An 18,573-nucleotide genomic window follows, 5' to 3' on the forward strand; every position below is an offset into this window, starting at 1 on the left:
ATTGAGGAGGCGCCTCGCTCAGCCGGGGCCCCAGTCTGCCACGCGACTCTGCCAACAAGACGAGGACAGCCTCCACCTCCTCTCTCTTAAGGGTTGATTATCACTGATAGGTTTCTCGAAGAAACAAGGGCCCTAAGTGTAACGGCTGCAATACTAAGCCCTGGTGGGATTTGGGGGATTTTCAGTTACTGTACTCAGAGAACAACGTTGATGGAGTTAGTCACGGGACGGGATTGAAGGGATGATTTTCCCTCCCCAGAGGCTGAGCGCCGACCGTACACACATATTTAGAACTCAAGCTTCTCAAATGGCTTCCGCCAATGGCTCCTGGGATGGCTGCAGGGAGAATTCGCTGTCTTGGGAGTCCCACAGGGCCCTTTGTTGGGCCCGGACTGCTTTCTACATAGTATTCCAGTTATCCCGCAATCACACCTGGGGTTTTCCAATTGTCGAACGTAATGATCTTGACACAGTCCAGAGATGTTTCCACAGCCCTTGCAGTTGGCCAGACAGTGGAATGGCCGAAATCATACTCACCCGATTTAATGTCTAGCTATATTTGAGACAACTGGCTCAAGCATGTAATTCAAAGTGACATACAGAGAATAGAATTGGCTGCCACAATTTACTCACCAAATTTATTGGCAACAAATGTTATGAAAATTCAGAGTGACCTCAGACACTGAAGGAGGATAGAATTGTACAAATAGGCCAGTCGGAGTGGGCATTTCAGGAAATTGGCTAAAGAATGATCTCTCATTACTTACGCGTTTCTCTGAACCAAATGATCTGTCTGAACCATCATTGTCATAAACCCCAATACCCTTAAACACTAATTAGAAAATCTTAACATCCTCTTGCTCATAGAGATGACGTCAAAAGACTATACACATTTAGCAGATGACAGAGAATGGGCTGTGGGTTTAATGCCTTGCATATAGGCCACGGCAGCAGTTGGATCTCGCTCAGCACCCTTTATCTCCTAATTGATAGTTTTGGTCCGGATCCAAACCGGCCTTTTCACTGTGGCTGGATTTCCATTCAGAGATGAAGGTCTGGGGTTTAGTTTAGGGAGGTTTAATTATCTCCCACAGCATGTCAAGACCGGTGGTTAATGCGCGGATGGTGGTGGTGGTGGGGTTGGGGGGTGGAGTCGATGAGCCAAGTTTCCCCAGAAACCCGTTGTTCGGGTCCAGTATGCGATTGTTCCAGTAGCTGGAGAACCTGGAGAGGTATTGTAAGAATATAACAACCCCCGTCCGATGCCCTTCAGCTTCACTCGCTCGCTCCTGTCTCCTGTCCCCTCACCTTCACCTCACAGCCGCCTCTCTCTCTCTCTCTCTTGCTCTTTCTCACGCTCTTTCTCTCTCTCTCTCTCTCTCTCTCTCTCTCTCTCTCTCTCTCTCTCTCTCTCTCTCTCTCTCTCTCTCTCTCTCTCTCTCTCTCTCTCTCTCTCTCTCTCTCTCTCTCTCTCTCTCTGTGTCTCTCTGTCTGTCTGTCTCTCTCTCTCTGTCTCTCTGTCTCTCTGTCTCTGTGTGTGTGTGTGTTTCTAATCTTGCTCTCCCATGTCCTTGGCCTTACTCGTTTATCGTTGTCCAAATATCTTCTGTCTGTCATCCCCTCATCTCTCTTTCGCTCTGTCTCTCCATCAGTCTGGGCTTCACCTCACCCCTATCATCTCCTAATCTTTTTTCTTTTTCCTTCTCATTTCTTCTCCTCGTCTCTCTTCTTATCCCTATTATTCTGTATTTTCTCTATCAGTGTGTGTGTGTGATTGTGTGTGTGCGCCATCGTACTTACAGGGTTAATTACCTGTCATTATGGCTCATTAGGGGCCTATCAGCATGGCGGCAGGCAGGATGGGGGGGGGGTTACCTGTCAACATCTTCTCCTCCTCCTCCTCTTCCTCTTCTTCCTCATCCTCCTCCACCCTCCCATCCCCTTCTCCCTTCTCCCCTGCTCCTCTCTCGTCCTTACCTCCTGTAGTTCCAACCTTATTTGAGGAGTCAGTTGCTGTGTGTGTGTGTGTGTCTGTGTGTGTGTGTCTGTGTGTGTGTGTGTGTGTGTGTGTGTGTGTGTGTGTGTGTGTGTGTGTGTGTGTGTGTGTGTGTGTGTGTGTGTGTGAGACCAGTAGAGGGTACAACTACAGATCTGACCTTAACTACTGCGCAAGACCCAATGCCTACTACTACTCACGTGTCTACGGCCAATCTAATAGCAATAAGTGCTCATGCACATGTTTATGTTATTATATGTGCGATCCACATTGACATGGGTCCAGATTGTACAGCGTGTACCACAGTGAAATGAATTGTGCCGTAGATAGCCTGCCTTTTTTACTGTTTTGTTTGAACTTCTGGTTAGATGCTGAACTGTATTTTGTTGCCTCAATACTTGCCCGTTGCGATGACAATAATGTTAAATCTAAACATCAATACATTTTAGGCATATTCCTATCCCTTATGGCTTAGTTGACCTTCAACTATTGTTTCAATCATTTTAATTCCATTCGCAATTTGCTATTTTACAATTATGAGGTAAAGTATCTGTCTACCCTGACCTACCGTATTCCCTCTTGGCTTTTAAATGTATAAATGTAGATATGTGAATCCCTTTGAGAATATACCTACCTCCCACTATCTCCTCTACCTCTCCCTCTCTCCTTTAATTTCTGTCCTCTATTCTCCTTTTCTCCCTTCTAACCTCTCCTTTTCTTTCCACCTGTCCTCCTCTCTCTCTCCTCCCCCTCCACCTGTCCTCTCCAGGGCTGGGAGGAGAGCTGTGACGCGGCCGTCTCCCACCTGCTGAGGAGCTGCCTGTCGCGGAGCCCCAAGGACCAGGCGGCCTCGCTGGCCCAGAGCGCGGGGCCCGCCCTGGGCCTGCCCGCCGACACCGGCAGGCTGAAGAAGCACATCACCCTGCTGTGCGACCGCCTGGGGAAGGGAGGCAGGCTCTCCCTGGCCTCCGAGACCAACGCCCCGGTGCCAGCCCAGGTCCAGACGCTGGTCCGGCCCGGTGAGTGAAGGGGATAGTGGGGGTGCAGAGGGGGAGAGCTGGGGTTGGTGGGTGCTATAGGGTGAAGGGGCTGGGTTCGGTTGGATGAGGCGCTGTTTAATGTCCTGTCTGTGATTGTAATAGTGTGTCTAGTTGATTTAGCTATGTACTTTAACTTGCTGGGAGATGTATGTGTTTCATTAGTCGCACACTAACACAATAACACGGCAACAGTAATTACACGCGTGCCTTTATATGCCCTCGCACTTGCACATGTATGCAGAGACAGATCTGTTAATATACAGACGGCTGTTAATTAAGGCTGTATCTTGACAGACCAATATCTTTGAGAGCTTAGTTCACACACTGCCGCGTGTGCAGACACATGAACTCTCTCTTCTCTCACAAAGACATACACACACCCACATATGTATATTGTTTATGTGGTTGGTCTATTAGAGAGCAGTGAGCATTTTTTAGTTCTGACGTCAATGCCGGGTGTGTATCATTGTTCCTTAGTGTGTGTGTGTGTGTGTGTGTGTGAGTAATTTTCAAATTAATGTCGTAAATTCTGCCTCTTTCTCTCCTGAATAGAAACATTGTATTGGTTTGATCACCATCTCCAGTTGTGTTGTGTCTTTCATATCCTCCCTGCTCCTTTTTGTTTCAGCAATCTCTGTCCTTCCATTCTTTCTCATCTCCTATATCTCCCTCTCAGTTCCCCTCCTCTCCTCTCAACTCCTGTCCTCTCTTATCTCCTCTCCTCACGTCTTCACCTCTGCTCATGACTGCCCCCCTTCTCTCGACTCCTCACCTCCTCCTTTCTCACCTCATTCCTACTTTCCTCTCTTTCTCTCTCCTTCTGCCTCCTCTTCCGTCTACTCCTCTCTTCTGCTCGTGTCTGCACCCCTTCTCTTTCTCTCCTATCTCCTCCTGTTCTCTGTTTTGACTCCTCTCCTCTGCCCTGGGTCCTCTTGTCGTGTCTCACTCTGTAAAACGCTCTTACTGTTTTTCTCAATCGTTTAAACACGTTTTCTGAAACTATAGCTCAATTTCTCAAAACTCTAAACACAAACCTGAGAAGAGTTAATCATTTTGACAAAACTCCACAAATTCTTCTCAAAAATGATTTCTTCAACCAAACAGTAAACACATCTATCAAATGAACATCTCTTAGAGAGCATCAATTAATCACTGGTGTGATCAATTCAAAACACTTCTATCAAAATACTATTTACTTATGTTTTGGCTTCATGAGGCCATGGTACATATTCAAATGTATAAAATTGTTTAGAAATAGCTTTCTTTTTTAAAGTTGCAATTAGGTGGTACATATAGTATAAAGACTGTTGCCATATTGTAATACAACACTGTGAATATATCATATAAATATTGCATTTACACAATCGTATCAGAATAGGATACAATGCATACTTGTCTATCCAATTAGCTCCAATGGGCTAATATCACAACCCCAGCCTCCCAGAGTCATATTGTACACCTATAGTTGATAGTGCAACATTGTTCTGAGAATACACCAATGTTACCTATCTTGGCAATACTCAGTCATACAGTAATTGCCCTGATAAGTAAAATGAAAAACAATACAGTAAGAAAATGTTTGGACTGTCTTTCGGGGGATGTAATGATGAAATCAGTGCACAAGTACAAAAAGGTAACAAAGCAAATATTTATTTATTACTGTAACACAGTCAAATGTTCCGCTGAACTGACTGCAGTTTTCCTCAATCGTTAACGTAATTATTCTTTATGATCAAACAGACACTTTTAAGAGCATGTTCACAGTGGAATTAAACTGAAGCACACACACACGATACTTGAAAAACCCCTATGTGGCCCCTATAGTGCGTATTTTATAGTCATTTTCACTGTCCCATTGGTTGCTGTGGTCACACAGACACACAATATAAACTAACAAATTAAATAAAAAAATAATTAGCAAGCACTGACAGTGTGTGTCTATGTGCATTCAGAGTACGAGCATATGTGTGCGCCCATGTGTGTTGTGCACGTGTGTGTGTGTGTGTGTGTGCGCGCGTGTGTGTAAGAGGACATGTTGCATGCACAGTTAAGTGGGGGGGGGGGGGGGGGGGGGGTAGCGGGGGATTGAAATAGCGACAAGCCCACAGTCAAATTGCTGGTAACCACGGCAGCACTCTGTCACCCCCGTTTCCAGACCGCATCCCAGAATACTAGAGGAATGCCTCGGCGCACAACTCCCATCTGGAGGCGGGCCCCGGGCCCCGCTCCACGCGGAGGACCAGGGCGTCTTTGCGTTCGCCTGTCTAATAATAGGAACAGGAAACATCTCAGTGGAACAGAGAAGAAGTCGAAAAAAGCACATACACACACACACACACAACCACACACACACACACACACACACACACACACACACACACTCACACACACACTCACACACACACACACACACACACACACACACACACACACACACACACACACACACACACACACACACACACACACACACGAGGCAAGGCGTGTAATGGCCGCGCCGCAGGTTCGATTTCAGCCCACCGGTTAAATTGCAGGTTGTCCCATCATCTCCCCTGTCACTTTCTCCACTCTGCGGACGCTCCGTGCCCCGGCCGCCTCTGGAAATATCCCCCAAGCACCCAATGGCGCCATCTTGGAAGTCTCTGCAATTACTACAAATTAAAAGTTACTTTGAATTTGGCCAGCTTAAAAGCGTAAGAGTAAACAATGTGTGCCTACGTTCAATAAAGGGCTGAAACAAGTATGAGCCGGTTGCACGTTATATAAGCGTTTGAATATGCCCGATCTCGGATCTAAAAAGTACACACTTCCAGCTCGCTCAAACCGAAGTTGTGCAACTCAGAAGTCTTCAGGGTGAAGTTGTCAGTTCCTCCCCGGTCTGATACCGTTAGAAGTCTGAGAACGAAGGACTTTTGGGAGGTTTAGAGAAATGCAGAGCAGAACATCTGTTCTCAAACTGTTGTTGCCAAGAACCGCAGACTTCACAGCCACCACGGAGTGAGTTTCGGGCCCGCGTCCATCGCTCCAGGCTATTTAAAACACACAATAAATTTATATTAGTATTGCTATCTCCTACGACTAATTCATCCACCGACACAGCGTGTGCGTGTGTGTTACCGATTGAACTATACATAGTAACACTTGTAGTAATCTATTATGAAATTATATTATTAGTGTTCATTATCCTCTAGTATTAGTGGTTTAGTTTCCTTTCTAAGTACTTTGCGTACTCCATTTACTCACTTGCAATCACAACTGCGATTATTACAAATGCTAAATATATATATATCACGAAAAGACCATTGATAATATAGCCACATTCAATCCCACCTATTAAGCTAGTTGTTTACCTGAATCTCTCCCTGTCCCACCGTCCTGGCTGGAGTGGGTCGCTGCTGTGCAGGGGGGGCCGTGGAGAAGGCCTGCAGTGTGTTTTGCGGGTCCAGACCACACTGCTGTTTATGACAAATAGCCCCCCCCTGTCGCCGCTACAAATATAGCATCCACCCCCCTAGAGAGACAGAGAGAGAGGAGCGACGGCGGTACCCCGGGAGACCAGAGCTCTGACCGCCCCGTGTGGCTGCTCCTCCACCACGGCTATTTAGACACACACACACACACACACACACACACACACACACACACACACACACACACACACACACACACACACACACACAGACACACAGACACACAGAGGAATGTGTTTGTCTGTCTGTTTGTGTGTATGTGTGTGTGTTTGTGCATGCATGTGTGTGAGGATGTATGTGTATAGCCTGTGTGCATTTGTGTGTCTGTGTATGCATGTGTGTGTGCATGTATCTGTTCAGCCTGTGTGTGTGTATGTGTGTGTGTGTGTGTGTGTGTGTGTGTGTGTGTGTTTGTGTGTTTGTGTGTTTGTGTGTACGAGGCAGAGAGAGAGACTGTTTTCTCTCTGAGTTGCTACAGTGGTGGGCTTTTACTTTACCTGATGTTGACGTAAGACTGAAATGGAGGAGTGGGGGTCTCAACACACACACACACACACACACACACACAGTTGCTCTGTTTTTCTCTCTGTGAAATTGTTAGACAGCGTTGTAAAAACAACTCGACTTAGAAAAACACCTGCCCAATTAAGACAGAGGCATATCCCATTTCAAACAACTGTGTATGTGTCTCTGTGCATTTGTGTCTATCTGTGTGCGTGTGTGTGTGTGTGTGTATGTGTGTGTGTGTGTGGTTGTGTGTGTGTGTGTGTGCGTGTGTGGTTGTCTGTGTGTGTGTGTGTGTTTGTATGTGTGTGTGTGTGTGTGTGTGTGTGTGTGTGTGTGTGTGTGTGTGTGTCTGCGTCCACACATGTGCGTGCCTGCATTTCTGTGTGTGTGTGTGTGTGTGTGTTAGTGCTTGCATGTGTGCGTGTTTGGGGGCTATGCTCTCACCAAAGAGAACAAGATTGGCTTTAGAAGGGCCAGGATAAATATTAGATAGGTCTTAGGGTAATCCATACTCACACAAGAACACACACACACACACACAAATGCACACACTCATCCACACACTCATCCACACACACACACACACACACACACACACACACACACACACACACACACACACACACACACACACACACACACACACACACACACACACACACACACACACACGCATGCACACTGGGACAGAGACGCACCCACATTCTCAGACACCTTAAGAAAGACAAGAATGCGTGCTCCTGATTGTCCACGCTGAGGCTGTCCCACTCTGGGGCTGGTGGCCTGGGCCGTGGGCTGGCTGGATGTAAAATAAAAGTACCGTGACACAGATAACAATTCCCAGAGCTTGCATAAATCGAGGTAGAGGAAATGAGGAGGGGAGAGAGCACTGGTTAGGGAGAGCAGGGGGGAGGAGGAGATTGGGGGGTTTTGGGGGAGACATACAGGAGAAACAAGGGTTCCAATTCATTGGCCTCAGGAGGTCCCTAAAACCAGACTGATCCATAGGATTATAGTAGACTATGTCTCCCCCTACACACACACACACACACACAAGTACACGCACACACACACAAGTTCATGCACACACACACACACACACACACACACACACACACACACACACACACACATACACACACACACGCACACATACACACGCACACGCACACACACAAACACAGCAATATTTGAGCATGCAGATACACACACAAATCCAACCTGCTATACGTTTACCCACACGCACACACAATCCGATATGCATACACAAACACATGCAGACACACACACACACACACACCCACAACGATATGCAGGCACAAACACACACACACACACAAACACTGATATACATACACATATACACACACACACAATGATATTCACACACCAACACACACACCGATATAAATAAACATACATACACATAAACACACTATCAAACACATACATAGATACACACACACACACACGCACACACACACACACACAGCGGTATCCGAACACACACATACACAGAATCGCCCCGAACTCATTCTTGCACATCAAAACATAATCTTACACACACACACACACACACACACACACACACACACACACACACACACACACACACACACACACACATGAACATGGAAAGAAAGTTCACCAACACATACAATTTAGCAATTGTACTAATTATGCATTCTCTGACACAGCTGTTTAGGAATGGCCTTTCTTTTTCCTCTCTCTTCAGTGAAGGGGAACATGTTTTTAATCAGGCCAGTCCTGGATCCAGAAACACAACGACCAATGTAATAGCCAGAATTTGTCTATTGACTAATGATCCACCCCCTTGGCTTGTCACTCAGGTGGCGTCGAGCCAATCGCAGAGGCCGCTGGGGATGCCGAGGACCCGCCCCTCGCCCAAGACGCGGCCAAGTTCATCAAGAAGAAACAGCCGTCCAAGAAGGCCAAGAAAGGTTTGGCACCTTGTCCCCCTTCCTCCTGTTGAGCCTCTGTCCTGTGTGGGGCAGCTCTGCTGTGGTCTCCACCAGGTCCTCTTTCCCTGTTTACTTCCTGTTCGCTGGAGGGCTGTTGTCTGCTTGGCCGCTGCGGGGTCTGGATCGAGTGTCTGCTTAATGAGAATGGTCCGGTGTTGTTCCTGGGCTGACCACTGCAAGCACTCTCTCTCTCTCTCTCTCTCTCTCTCTCTCTCTCTCTCTCTCTCTCTCTCTCTCTCTCTCTCTCTCTCTCTCTCTCTCTCTCTCCCTCTCCCCACTCTCTATTTCTCTCGCTCTCGCTCTCTCGTCTCATGTCGCATGTGCTTGATAAAGTCATGTCTCTCTCTCTCTCTCTCTCTCTCTCTCTCTCTCTCTCTCTCTCTCTCTCTCTCTCTCTCTCTCTCTCTCTCTCTCTCTCTCCCTCTCCCTCTCCCCACTCTCTATTTCTCTCTCTCTCGCTCTCGCTCTCGCTCTCTCTCTCTCTCTCTCTCTCTCTCTCTCTCTCTCTCTCTCTCTCTCTCTCTCCCCACTCTCTATTTCTCTCTCTCTCTCTCTCTCTCTCTCTCTCTCTCTCTCTCTCTCTCTCTCTCTCTCTCTCTCTCCCTCTCTCTTTTCCCTCTGTGTTCAATTTGTCCTGATGTGTTTCATCAATGATAGGGACACACACACACACACACACACACACACACACACACACACACACACACACACACACACACACACACACACACACACACACACACTCACACTCGCACAGCAAATACTCAAGCACACAAACCCACTTGGCCCAACACAATACCTTACATTGTCAACACATTGTTTCCTGGCTTGTGTCCCAAGAACACGCACAGGCACACACACACACACACACACACACACACACACACACACACACACACACACACAACGCACACACACACACACACACACAAACACACACACACACACGCACACACAAATACACGGACACACACACACCATTGAAACAGGGATCTGCTTTGCCTTGGCGACAAATCCTCATTTTATGACAGTTTGTGTTTCCTAAACCAGGACAGATAGAGTTGCTTTGATGGGCTCTGCTCCCCTTATTAGTGTGTGTATGTGTGATGTGTGTGCGTGTGTGTGTGTGTATGTGTATGTGTGTGTGTGTGTGTCTGTGCTTGGGGCCAGGCTGGGCTATGTGTGTGTTTGCGAGATTGTGTGTGTGTGTAAGGGGGGCGGGGGTATATGTGTGTCTTTGAGAGAATGTGTGTTTGTAAATGTGTGTGTGTGTGTGTGTGTGTGTGTGTGTGTGTGTGTGTGTGTGTGTGTGTGTGTGTGTGTGTGTGTGTGTGTGTGTGTGTGTGTGTGTGTGTGTGTGTGTGTGTGTGTGTGCGTGCGTGCGTGCATATGTCTTTGTGTCGTTAATCCTCCTAGGCGTCGCTGTTAATGAGGGGAGGTGGTAGACAGACAGTCGACGCACTGGATCACTGGACACACGCACACACACGCACACACAAACATACACACACTCTCAAATAACAGGCTCATGCACAATAATACAATGGCACGTCCAAAACTACACATGGCTTTAACAAATCAGATAATCGTGTACACAATCTCCTACACAACCTCTGATATAAGCAGTAGTAATATGATATATCAATAAATATATATAAATATATGTTTATAAATGTGGTAGTAGTGTTCTTCTGTCGGTCAAAATGTTGGATTGTTTTTCTGCCTCATCCTGCCTTACATAATAGTTTAAGTTTTGTTCAAACTATCATATTAGTGTTTCCAAACATTACATCAAATTGTCAATAACAACAATGAGGCTCACTCTTATTTTGAGTTATTTGTCCTTGTGCATGTTTTCCTATTATCCGAGGATTACATTCATGTTCACACGCTCTGTCGTTCAGACTGTGGCTAAGCATACAGGCTGGGGAGAGACAGGCATTCTGATTGACAGATAGACTGAGAGAGAGACAGACTGATAGAGAGCCTGATAGAGAGCCTGATAGAGAGCCAGATAGAGAAAGAGAGGGAGAGTGATAGAGGGGGGAAGTAGTTTTGCTTTGTAGCTTTGTTGTGTCCAGACACGTCCCTATGCCATTAGAGAGAGAGAGAGAGAGAGAGAGAGAGAGAGAGAGAGAGAGAGAGAGAGAGAGAGAGAGAGAGAGAGAGAGGGGCGCTATGGGTAACACACACAAGCACATGACTTTATCAAGCACATGCCTCACCTTATAATAAGGATTTTTGAGCATATCTATAATTGCATTAGGCATGAACAATTGTGGTCACACAATTGTGTCCCAGTGTCCTTACACTGTAGTGTAAGGACACACAAGATGCAAACAACTGAATACATTTAAACTCCACAGTAATGTTTGTTAGTAGATGAGGTTAAGCGACTATAAAGCTCTATATAAATGCCATTCATTATTATTAGAGGTTCTCCATCCAATGAGCATATATAGCATGTCATTATTATCTCCTCTTCCGTTAGCCAGTCCTTCGCCCTGCCGTCTCTGATGTAAAAGTAACGCACACACACACAAACACACACACACACACACACGCACAGGCACATGCGTTCTACCTGGAAACCGGAATGAGGGAGATGTTGGAGACTTAAAGGGAATCAAACGATGTGTTGTGCAGAGTCAGGTCGGCCCTCTCTGTCTCTCCTCCAGCCACGGCCTTCAAGGAGAGGAATGAAAAAAGAAGAGATGAAAGCAAGGTGTTTTCTTTTTTCCTTCCTTTTACCCTCCCCCACCGACCCCAACTCACCCCCATCCCTCCGCCCCACAGCCAAACCACAGCCCACCTGGTATAAAAGAGTATCTTGACACACACATACGTATGCGCGCACACACGTAACACATATACACACATACACATGCATGCACGCAAACACACACACATAGTGCCGAATTCTCACCCACCTGCACAGAAACACACACACACACACACACACGCACACACACACAGGCAGAACAACTGCAGAGTGTAATAGCTTGGCGCTGGGGAGTGTCTGGTCTTCATCTCCACTCGTCATCCTCCTGTGTTCCCTCCGATCCGGGCGACGGTTAACAGAAGACGTCTGTTCTTTCCCGGTTGACCTCTGAACCCAGGACACTGTTTGATCCAAACGTCCAACACAGAGCATGTGCAATAATAAGTACCGTTCACAACAACCAACCTCTGTCTGGCGTGCTTGCTATCGTTCTGATTACCTGTCATCTCCAACCTTTGCTGAGGCCAATAGGCTTTTATTAGCGATTAAGGAGAATAGAAAAGCAGGCATAACAATTATATATCTATAACTGCTGTTTCTGCTGTTGATGTTCCAGTAACATGGTTATGTTACGCGGTTATTTTCTGTTTACGTTTAAGGATTCTGGTGAATAGTCCTCTATGGTTCCTATAAATTAATGTTTGATGGTTGTTAAATAACAAAACAACATAATTCTGTTCTATAACTCTCTGTTCCATGTTTGGTGGTTCAAATACCTTTTCATGGTTCCGTTGTTATTTATGTTCTGTTGTTCTGTTCCATGGTTCTGATATAGTTAGGTTCTGTGTTTCTGTTACATGGTTCTGATACGTTTTTGTTCTGTGGTTCTGTTCCCTGGTTCTGATATACTTATTTTCTGTTCAATGGTTCTAATATATTTATGTTCCATGGTTCTTCTGATATAGTTATGTTCTGTGGTTCTGTTCCATGGTTTTGATATATTGACGTTCTATGGTTCCGATATAGTTATGTTCCATGGTTCTGATGTATTTATGATCCACTGTTCTGATACATTTATGTTCCGTGGTTCGGATCTATTTATGTTCTATGGTTCTGATATATTTATGTTCTGTTCTGTGGGTCTGAGACATTGATGTTCAATAGTTCTAATATATTTTTGTTCCATAGTTCTGATACTTTAATGTTCCATGGTTCTGATCTATTAATGTTCTGCAGTTCCATTCCATGGTTCTGATACATTTATGTTCCGTGGTTCTAATATAGTTCTGTTCCATGGTTCTGATGCATTTATGTTCCGTGGTTCTAATATAGTTCTGTTCCATGGTTCTGATGCATTTATCTTCCGTGGTTCTGACCTATTAAGTTTCAATGTCTCTAACATATTTGTGTTCCACGGGTCTGATACGTTTATGTTCTGTGGTTGTGTTCCATGGTTCTGTTCTGTTTGTACAGCAGCCCGATGGCTCTATCAGCTTAAACTGATGGAACAAACAGACATTTAGCTCTGACTGGCTGGTAATCTCATCACACACCCACACACGCACACACGCACACACACACACACACACACACACACACACACACACACACACACACACACACACACACACACACACACACACACACACACACACACACACACACACACACAGCGAGCAGTTTTCTCTATCCTAGGGTCATAAGTATAACATCTGACCCGTAGACCTTCAAACTCAACAGGAAACTATGTTTGCAAATGTGTGTGTGTGTGTGTGTGTGTGTGTGTGTGTGTGTGTGTGTGTGTGTGTGTGTGTGTGTGTGTGTGTGTTCCTGTACTTAAATGCAGGTTGTGTTCCCGTCTGGATAAGGTCAGTCCGCGTTACCATGTGAGCCCTGGCGTGTTGTTTCAGAGTGTGTTCCCGTTAAGTAGCAACGTTTATGTGCTCTTGTAATATTAACACTGACACTGGCCAAATGAATCCCCTCAGTGTCCTTCTAATTCCATCAGCGGAGCTATTCCCTGGCTCCAATTTGCCGCAGAGCCATTATTATAAAGGCATTGTGCGTTTAATGTGTGTGTTTGTAATGCCTCGCTAATTTCCTCCCCCGCGGTATTATCGGAAAGGGCTATTCTTAGCTGGAAGCTAACGCTAATGGCGTTTAGCGGCATCAACGAGGACACCGGGTCTGAATGTTTGTTTGTCCCGGGCCGGTGGCAACATGGTCCCCGTGATTAGTGGTGAATGCCTCTTTACAGGAAAGGTCAGCAACGGTTCTAAATCCCTCCAACCCTGGGCCTTCTGCCAGCGGGTCCATAAGCAGAGCATTTTTACTGTCCCGTCTGTTCACAGCGTTGTAAATAGCTTTGGTGAGCGACGCTAATTGATGATGTCACATGGGGATGTGTCATGTGGCGAACATTTGCCCGAGACGTTTTATAAAAGAAGACAAGGCACTGTTTAAGTTTGCTTTCATCAGGATGCTGCTGATTTCATTAGCGGAGATAAGTGAGTTTGGCCCGCGCGACAGTAAGGCAGCGATCCTGGGGACGGGAACGGGGGGGCTGGGAAGCAACTCAGTGACTTGAGCTGTGGTCTTTTCAACTGTGTACAATAGGGGGGTTAAAGAAGAAAGCATTGATATATTGATTGTTGCTGCCATTTCCTGCAGTCAGTGCCCTTGACATTATTAAAAACCATATTAAATGATATTGTAGTGGTCCTCTGTAAAGTAAAACCCCCATCAATCAGTTGCATGTATATGTCACCTGTACAAACATTTCATAATACCCTTGGGCTGTCGTTTTGCTTTATTAAAAGTATCGGCCAATGCCCTGGTTGTAAACTATACTGCAGATATGTGTAGAGCTACATATTTTTTTCGGAGGGGGGGGGGGGGGGGGTGGTCATTCATCGGCTGTCAAGTTGTCAATTAACCAAAGTGACATGTTCCACTTCCTGCCGTATAGGAAGGTGATAGATAAAATCACCACGCTCAAAACAAAGAAGGAATCAAATTGCCAATCTTTGACCATCATCCAATCAGCGTGCCTCTCGCCGGCCTCCTCTTCCTCTGTGTTTGTGCAGCTGCCTCTTGTGGTTTGACTTTGAAGTTGATTGTTACGAATGGTTTAGGATGCTAACGAAGACCCTGAACCACAGCCCCTCCCCCCGCGGGCTGCCAGGGCCAATCACAACGCAGACCACTCTCTCTCCATACATCCGACATTACTGTAATGCCCTATTAAAACCCGAGACCACTGGGAACGGGGAGAGCGAGGGCGGCGGGAGAAGGAGTTGTAATGTTAAATGATGGATGCAGGAAAATACTGGGGGAAAAGAAGGGAGGCACTCGAGAACGGGCTGCAAGAGAGAGAACAACACAAACTGATAAAGGAAGGAAGGTGGTCTTAAAGAGCCAGATGAGAGAAAGGAAAAACAAAGAGAGGGAGGGAGAGAGAGAGAGAGAGAGAGAGAGAGCATCTGTTCTGAGCTATGATTGCTATCAATAGACTGTCTTTCATAGGTGGAAACATAGATGTGTGTGTGTGTGTTAGTGTGTGTGTGAGTGTGAGTGTGTGTGTGGATGAGAGAGAAAGAGCCAGAGTGTGTTTATGTATGTATGTTTCACCCTCCAGGTCACGGAACATGTGGTGGGGCTTGCTCATGTGTGTGTGTGTGTGTGTGTGTGTGTGTGTGTGTGTGTGTGTGTGTGTGTGTGTGCGGTACTGTTCATTCAGAGTCCAGACGCCTTGGGGGGAACATTCCAGAAGGGCTGGAGGTTGTTCCTCTCCCATCGTCTGGGTCGGATGTGGAGCTTCCAGTGGGAAGCTCCACATCTTGCTCCCGTGCTCCCGGGCTGCTCAACACATTAAGGCCAGCGGAGATGCACGCCGCGAGATAGCTGCTAGGTCCCAGTTGACAACCAGCCCAAGACATGTTAGCAATAGCATTTATTAAATTATTAATGCTAATGCTGAAATCAGTCAAGCTAATAAACAAACAATATCAAAACATTATACTAGCAAGTGAGAAATTGGGATTTTATTTATATTACGTTTGCTACAATGTGTGCAAACCTGTTTATAACCCAAACCGCGTACACATTGTGTATGGTTGCTGGCAGTTACAACGAGGCGTGGACTGGATGCTGCGTATCACGTTTAAACCAGTGCGTTTAGATGTGGCAGGCGCTTGTTATTGTTGCTGCTCCATGGAAACTCCTCTGGGCCGTTTCTTGTAGCGGAGAGATCTGACGTCCCCCCCCCCACGTCACCGGCCCCAGATCCCTGGATGTTTGTGTTGGATGCCTCGGCACGTGCAGCTTCATGTGGTTTCATCTCCGTAAGAGCTGCTCCCGCTCCTGTGGGGGATTGGAAGTGTATCAAATGTTTTCCATTCGTGAGTCTTCCTCTGGTCGTTGAATGATGGACTTCAAGATGTCTGGAAAGCGCTCCTGGAGCCGAGAGCAGATTGATAAGCGCCAGGGGTGTCTTTCTCGTCGTCGTTCTGTTTGCTTGTATTAAGGTGAACGCAGCATGCAATGCGATTGCTCAACCCATTAACTCAGCCATTCACACAGGCAATAATAACAAGAGTGATGCATTTATCTGATTCTGCGCTGTTCGCACACTTAAAACGCTGTAAAATTGGATGATGAGCAACAATAAAACACAGAGATAGACCACGGTAACCTCGTTACTCAGGTTCCCACCTGCCCTATCTCACTCCATCTGTTCTGCAACCTGCTCCCCTGTCTCTCTGCACTCTGGTACAAAACGCTGTAAAAGCACACTATAAACGACATATACCGTGGAGGCAGTGCTCTTTTAGCCAGATGATGAACTTTGGCTATGATTACCTAATAAAGCAAACCTGATGACCGGCCTCTGGCTGTAATGTCCTCACTGGTTCGGATGGAAGCTGTGGGACCATCCACATGTATTCACACATGGCCACTTCGCCTCAGCGTATTACGTGTTGAGTAAATATTGATATTATCTGTCACCGGAGGCCTGGCGCGTGATTTGCCTCACCTTAACATGACGAGCGGAGGTTTTGTTTCATTAGGTCCTGATATATAAAACCAGAGTATGGGAAATAAGGTGAACCTGAGTTTTGACCCGACCGTGTGGGCATAAACCGTTTGAGGTTAGGTTAAACTATGCAGACATTTAAAGCAGTATATTAAACAATGGAGATTAAATCGATCATTTCCTCTCGTTGGGTCATAAATAGTTTATATAACTCAGGACTCCGTCTTGATTGATATCGGGAGGATGCAAGGCCGGCATCTGGACTCAATGATTTAAACTAACTGAGCTTATTATGCTATAGAATATCCTACGCTCACTTGAACAATTATTTGAGAACGTGTGTCCACTTGCTCACTATATTCACCTGGGGTTTTTCACCCCTCTATCCTCTCTTTCTTTCTTTCTTTGCTTAGGGTATCTGTTTTGTACACATCTAGAACCATTATATTTATTATAGTGTAGACTATTTCAAAACACAATGCATTAAACGATGAACCATTGCCCAAAGCACGTTATGCTTAATTTATCTCTCTCTTTCGCCCTCTCTCTGCTTTCTTGTAAATACACAGTATTCAGTCAAGTTTTGGTGAAGTAGAGAACAAAAAATGCATTTCATAATTGCGCTGCACTGAGTTTATTCAGGAAAACAAGATTGAGAGGTGGAACAGTAGTTTTGATGCTGCATTAGCTGACAGTAAGCAACCCTGACAGACAGTTAGTCAGACATACAGACACAAACACAGTCAGCCTGCTCAACACAATCAGTCAGTCATCCAGAAATCAGAGAAACACAAATAGTCAATCACTCATTATGACAAGTAGGCAGAAATTCATTCAGTTATGCAAACACGGGCAGGGAGACAGTCAGGCGTGCAGTCAGACTGGCGAACAGATGACAGACAGACAGACAGGAAGGCAGACAGAGGGACAGGCAGATAGAGAAACAGGCAGGCAGACAGACAGACAGACATACAGACAGGCAGGCAGGCAGGCAGATAGACAGACAGACAGACAGACAGACAGACAGACAGGCAAGTAAAAGGAAAAACACATGGAAAGGCAGACGGACGTGCAGTCAGATAGGCAGGCTGGCAGACAGACAGGTATGCAAACAGGCAGACGGGCAGACACAGACGGGTCGGCAGACAGACAGAGAGGGGGACCCTTGATTCACTGCAGTGGGGGGACAACCAGGGGGAGGGGTGTTTGTAATAAGAGCTGCCTGTGTTTGACGGGCCCCCCCCCCCCCACCCCTCGATCCCCTCTTATTTAACAAGGGACCTTTAATTTTGCCAGAAGGAAGCAATGAATTGTACAGTGTACTTTACCGGGAGCAGCCTGGGAAATGTGCCTCTCTCTCTCTCTCGCCCCCTCTCTCTCTCTCTCTCTCTCTCTCTCTCTCTCTCTCTCTCTCTCTCTCTCTCTCTCTCTCTCTCTCTCTCTCTCTCTCTCTCTCTTCGCTCTCTTTCTTGCTCTTAATCTCACTCACCCGCTCTCTCTCTTGCTCAGCCTCTCTTTGCACGGGTCGACTCGCCCTGCGCAAGCCCAATAGGTAACACATGTGGAACCCAAGCTACTACTCTCTCTCTCTCTCTCTCTCTCTCTCTCTCTCTCTCTCTCTCTCTCTCTCTCTCTCTCTCTCTCTCTCTCTCTCTCTCTCTCTGTCTCTCTCACTCTCTTCTCTCTCCCTAGCTGTGTCTTCCTTGTACCTCTCCGTCTCTCATTTCTCTGTAATAATTTCTTAGTTTGTCCATAAAGAAATGTCTCTGTCTGTATTCCAATCATGCTCTTCCTCTTCCCCCTCTCCCCCTCTATTGGTGT

General features: G+C 46.3%; 1 protein-coding gene and 1 long non-coding RNA gene across 4 annotated transcripts in view; one reads left to right on the forward strand and one right to left on the reverse strand.

Moving 5' to 3' along the window:
* Positions 1 to 18,573, forward strand: part of bbs9 (Bardet-Biedl syndrome 9) — a 127,906-nt gene that overhangs the window by 72,837 nt on the left and 36,496 nt on the right. For all 3 annotated transcript variants that reach the window (XM_030370764.1, XM_030370763.1, XM_030370765.1), the window contains 2 exons: positions 2,766 to 3,015; positions 8,864 to 8,974. In XM_030370764.1, the coding sequence (XP_030226624.1) occupies positions 2,766 to 3,015; positions 8,864 to 8,974 (361 nt within the window). The remainder of the gene's footprint in view (positions 1 to 2,765; positions 3,016 to 8,863; positions 8,975 to 18,573) is intronic.
* On the reverse strand, positions 5,099 to 6,637 carry LOC115554137 (uncharacterized). Its single transcript, XR_003978562.1, has 4 exons — positions 6,387 to 6,637; positions 5,844 to 6,065; positions 5,557 to 5,687; positions 5,099 to 5,300 (listed from the first exon to the last, which is right to left on the reverse strand). It is a non-coding gene; the product is annotated as an uncharacterized LOC115554137 (long non-coding RNA).

Source organism: Gadus morhua, chromosome 11 (assembly GCF_902167405.1).
Source record: "Gadus morhua chromosome 11, gadMor3.0, whole genome shotgun sequence".
NCBI classification, from domain to species: Eukaryota; Metazoa; Chordata; class Actinopteri; order Gadiformes; family Gadidae; genus Gadus; species Gadus morhua.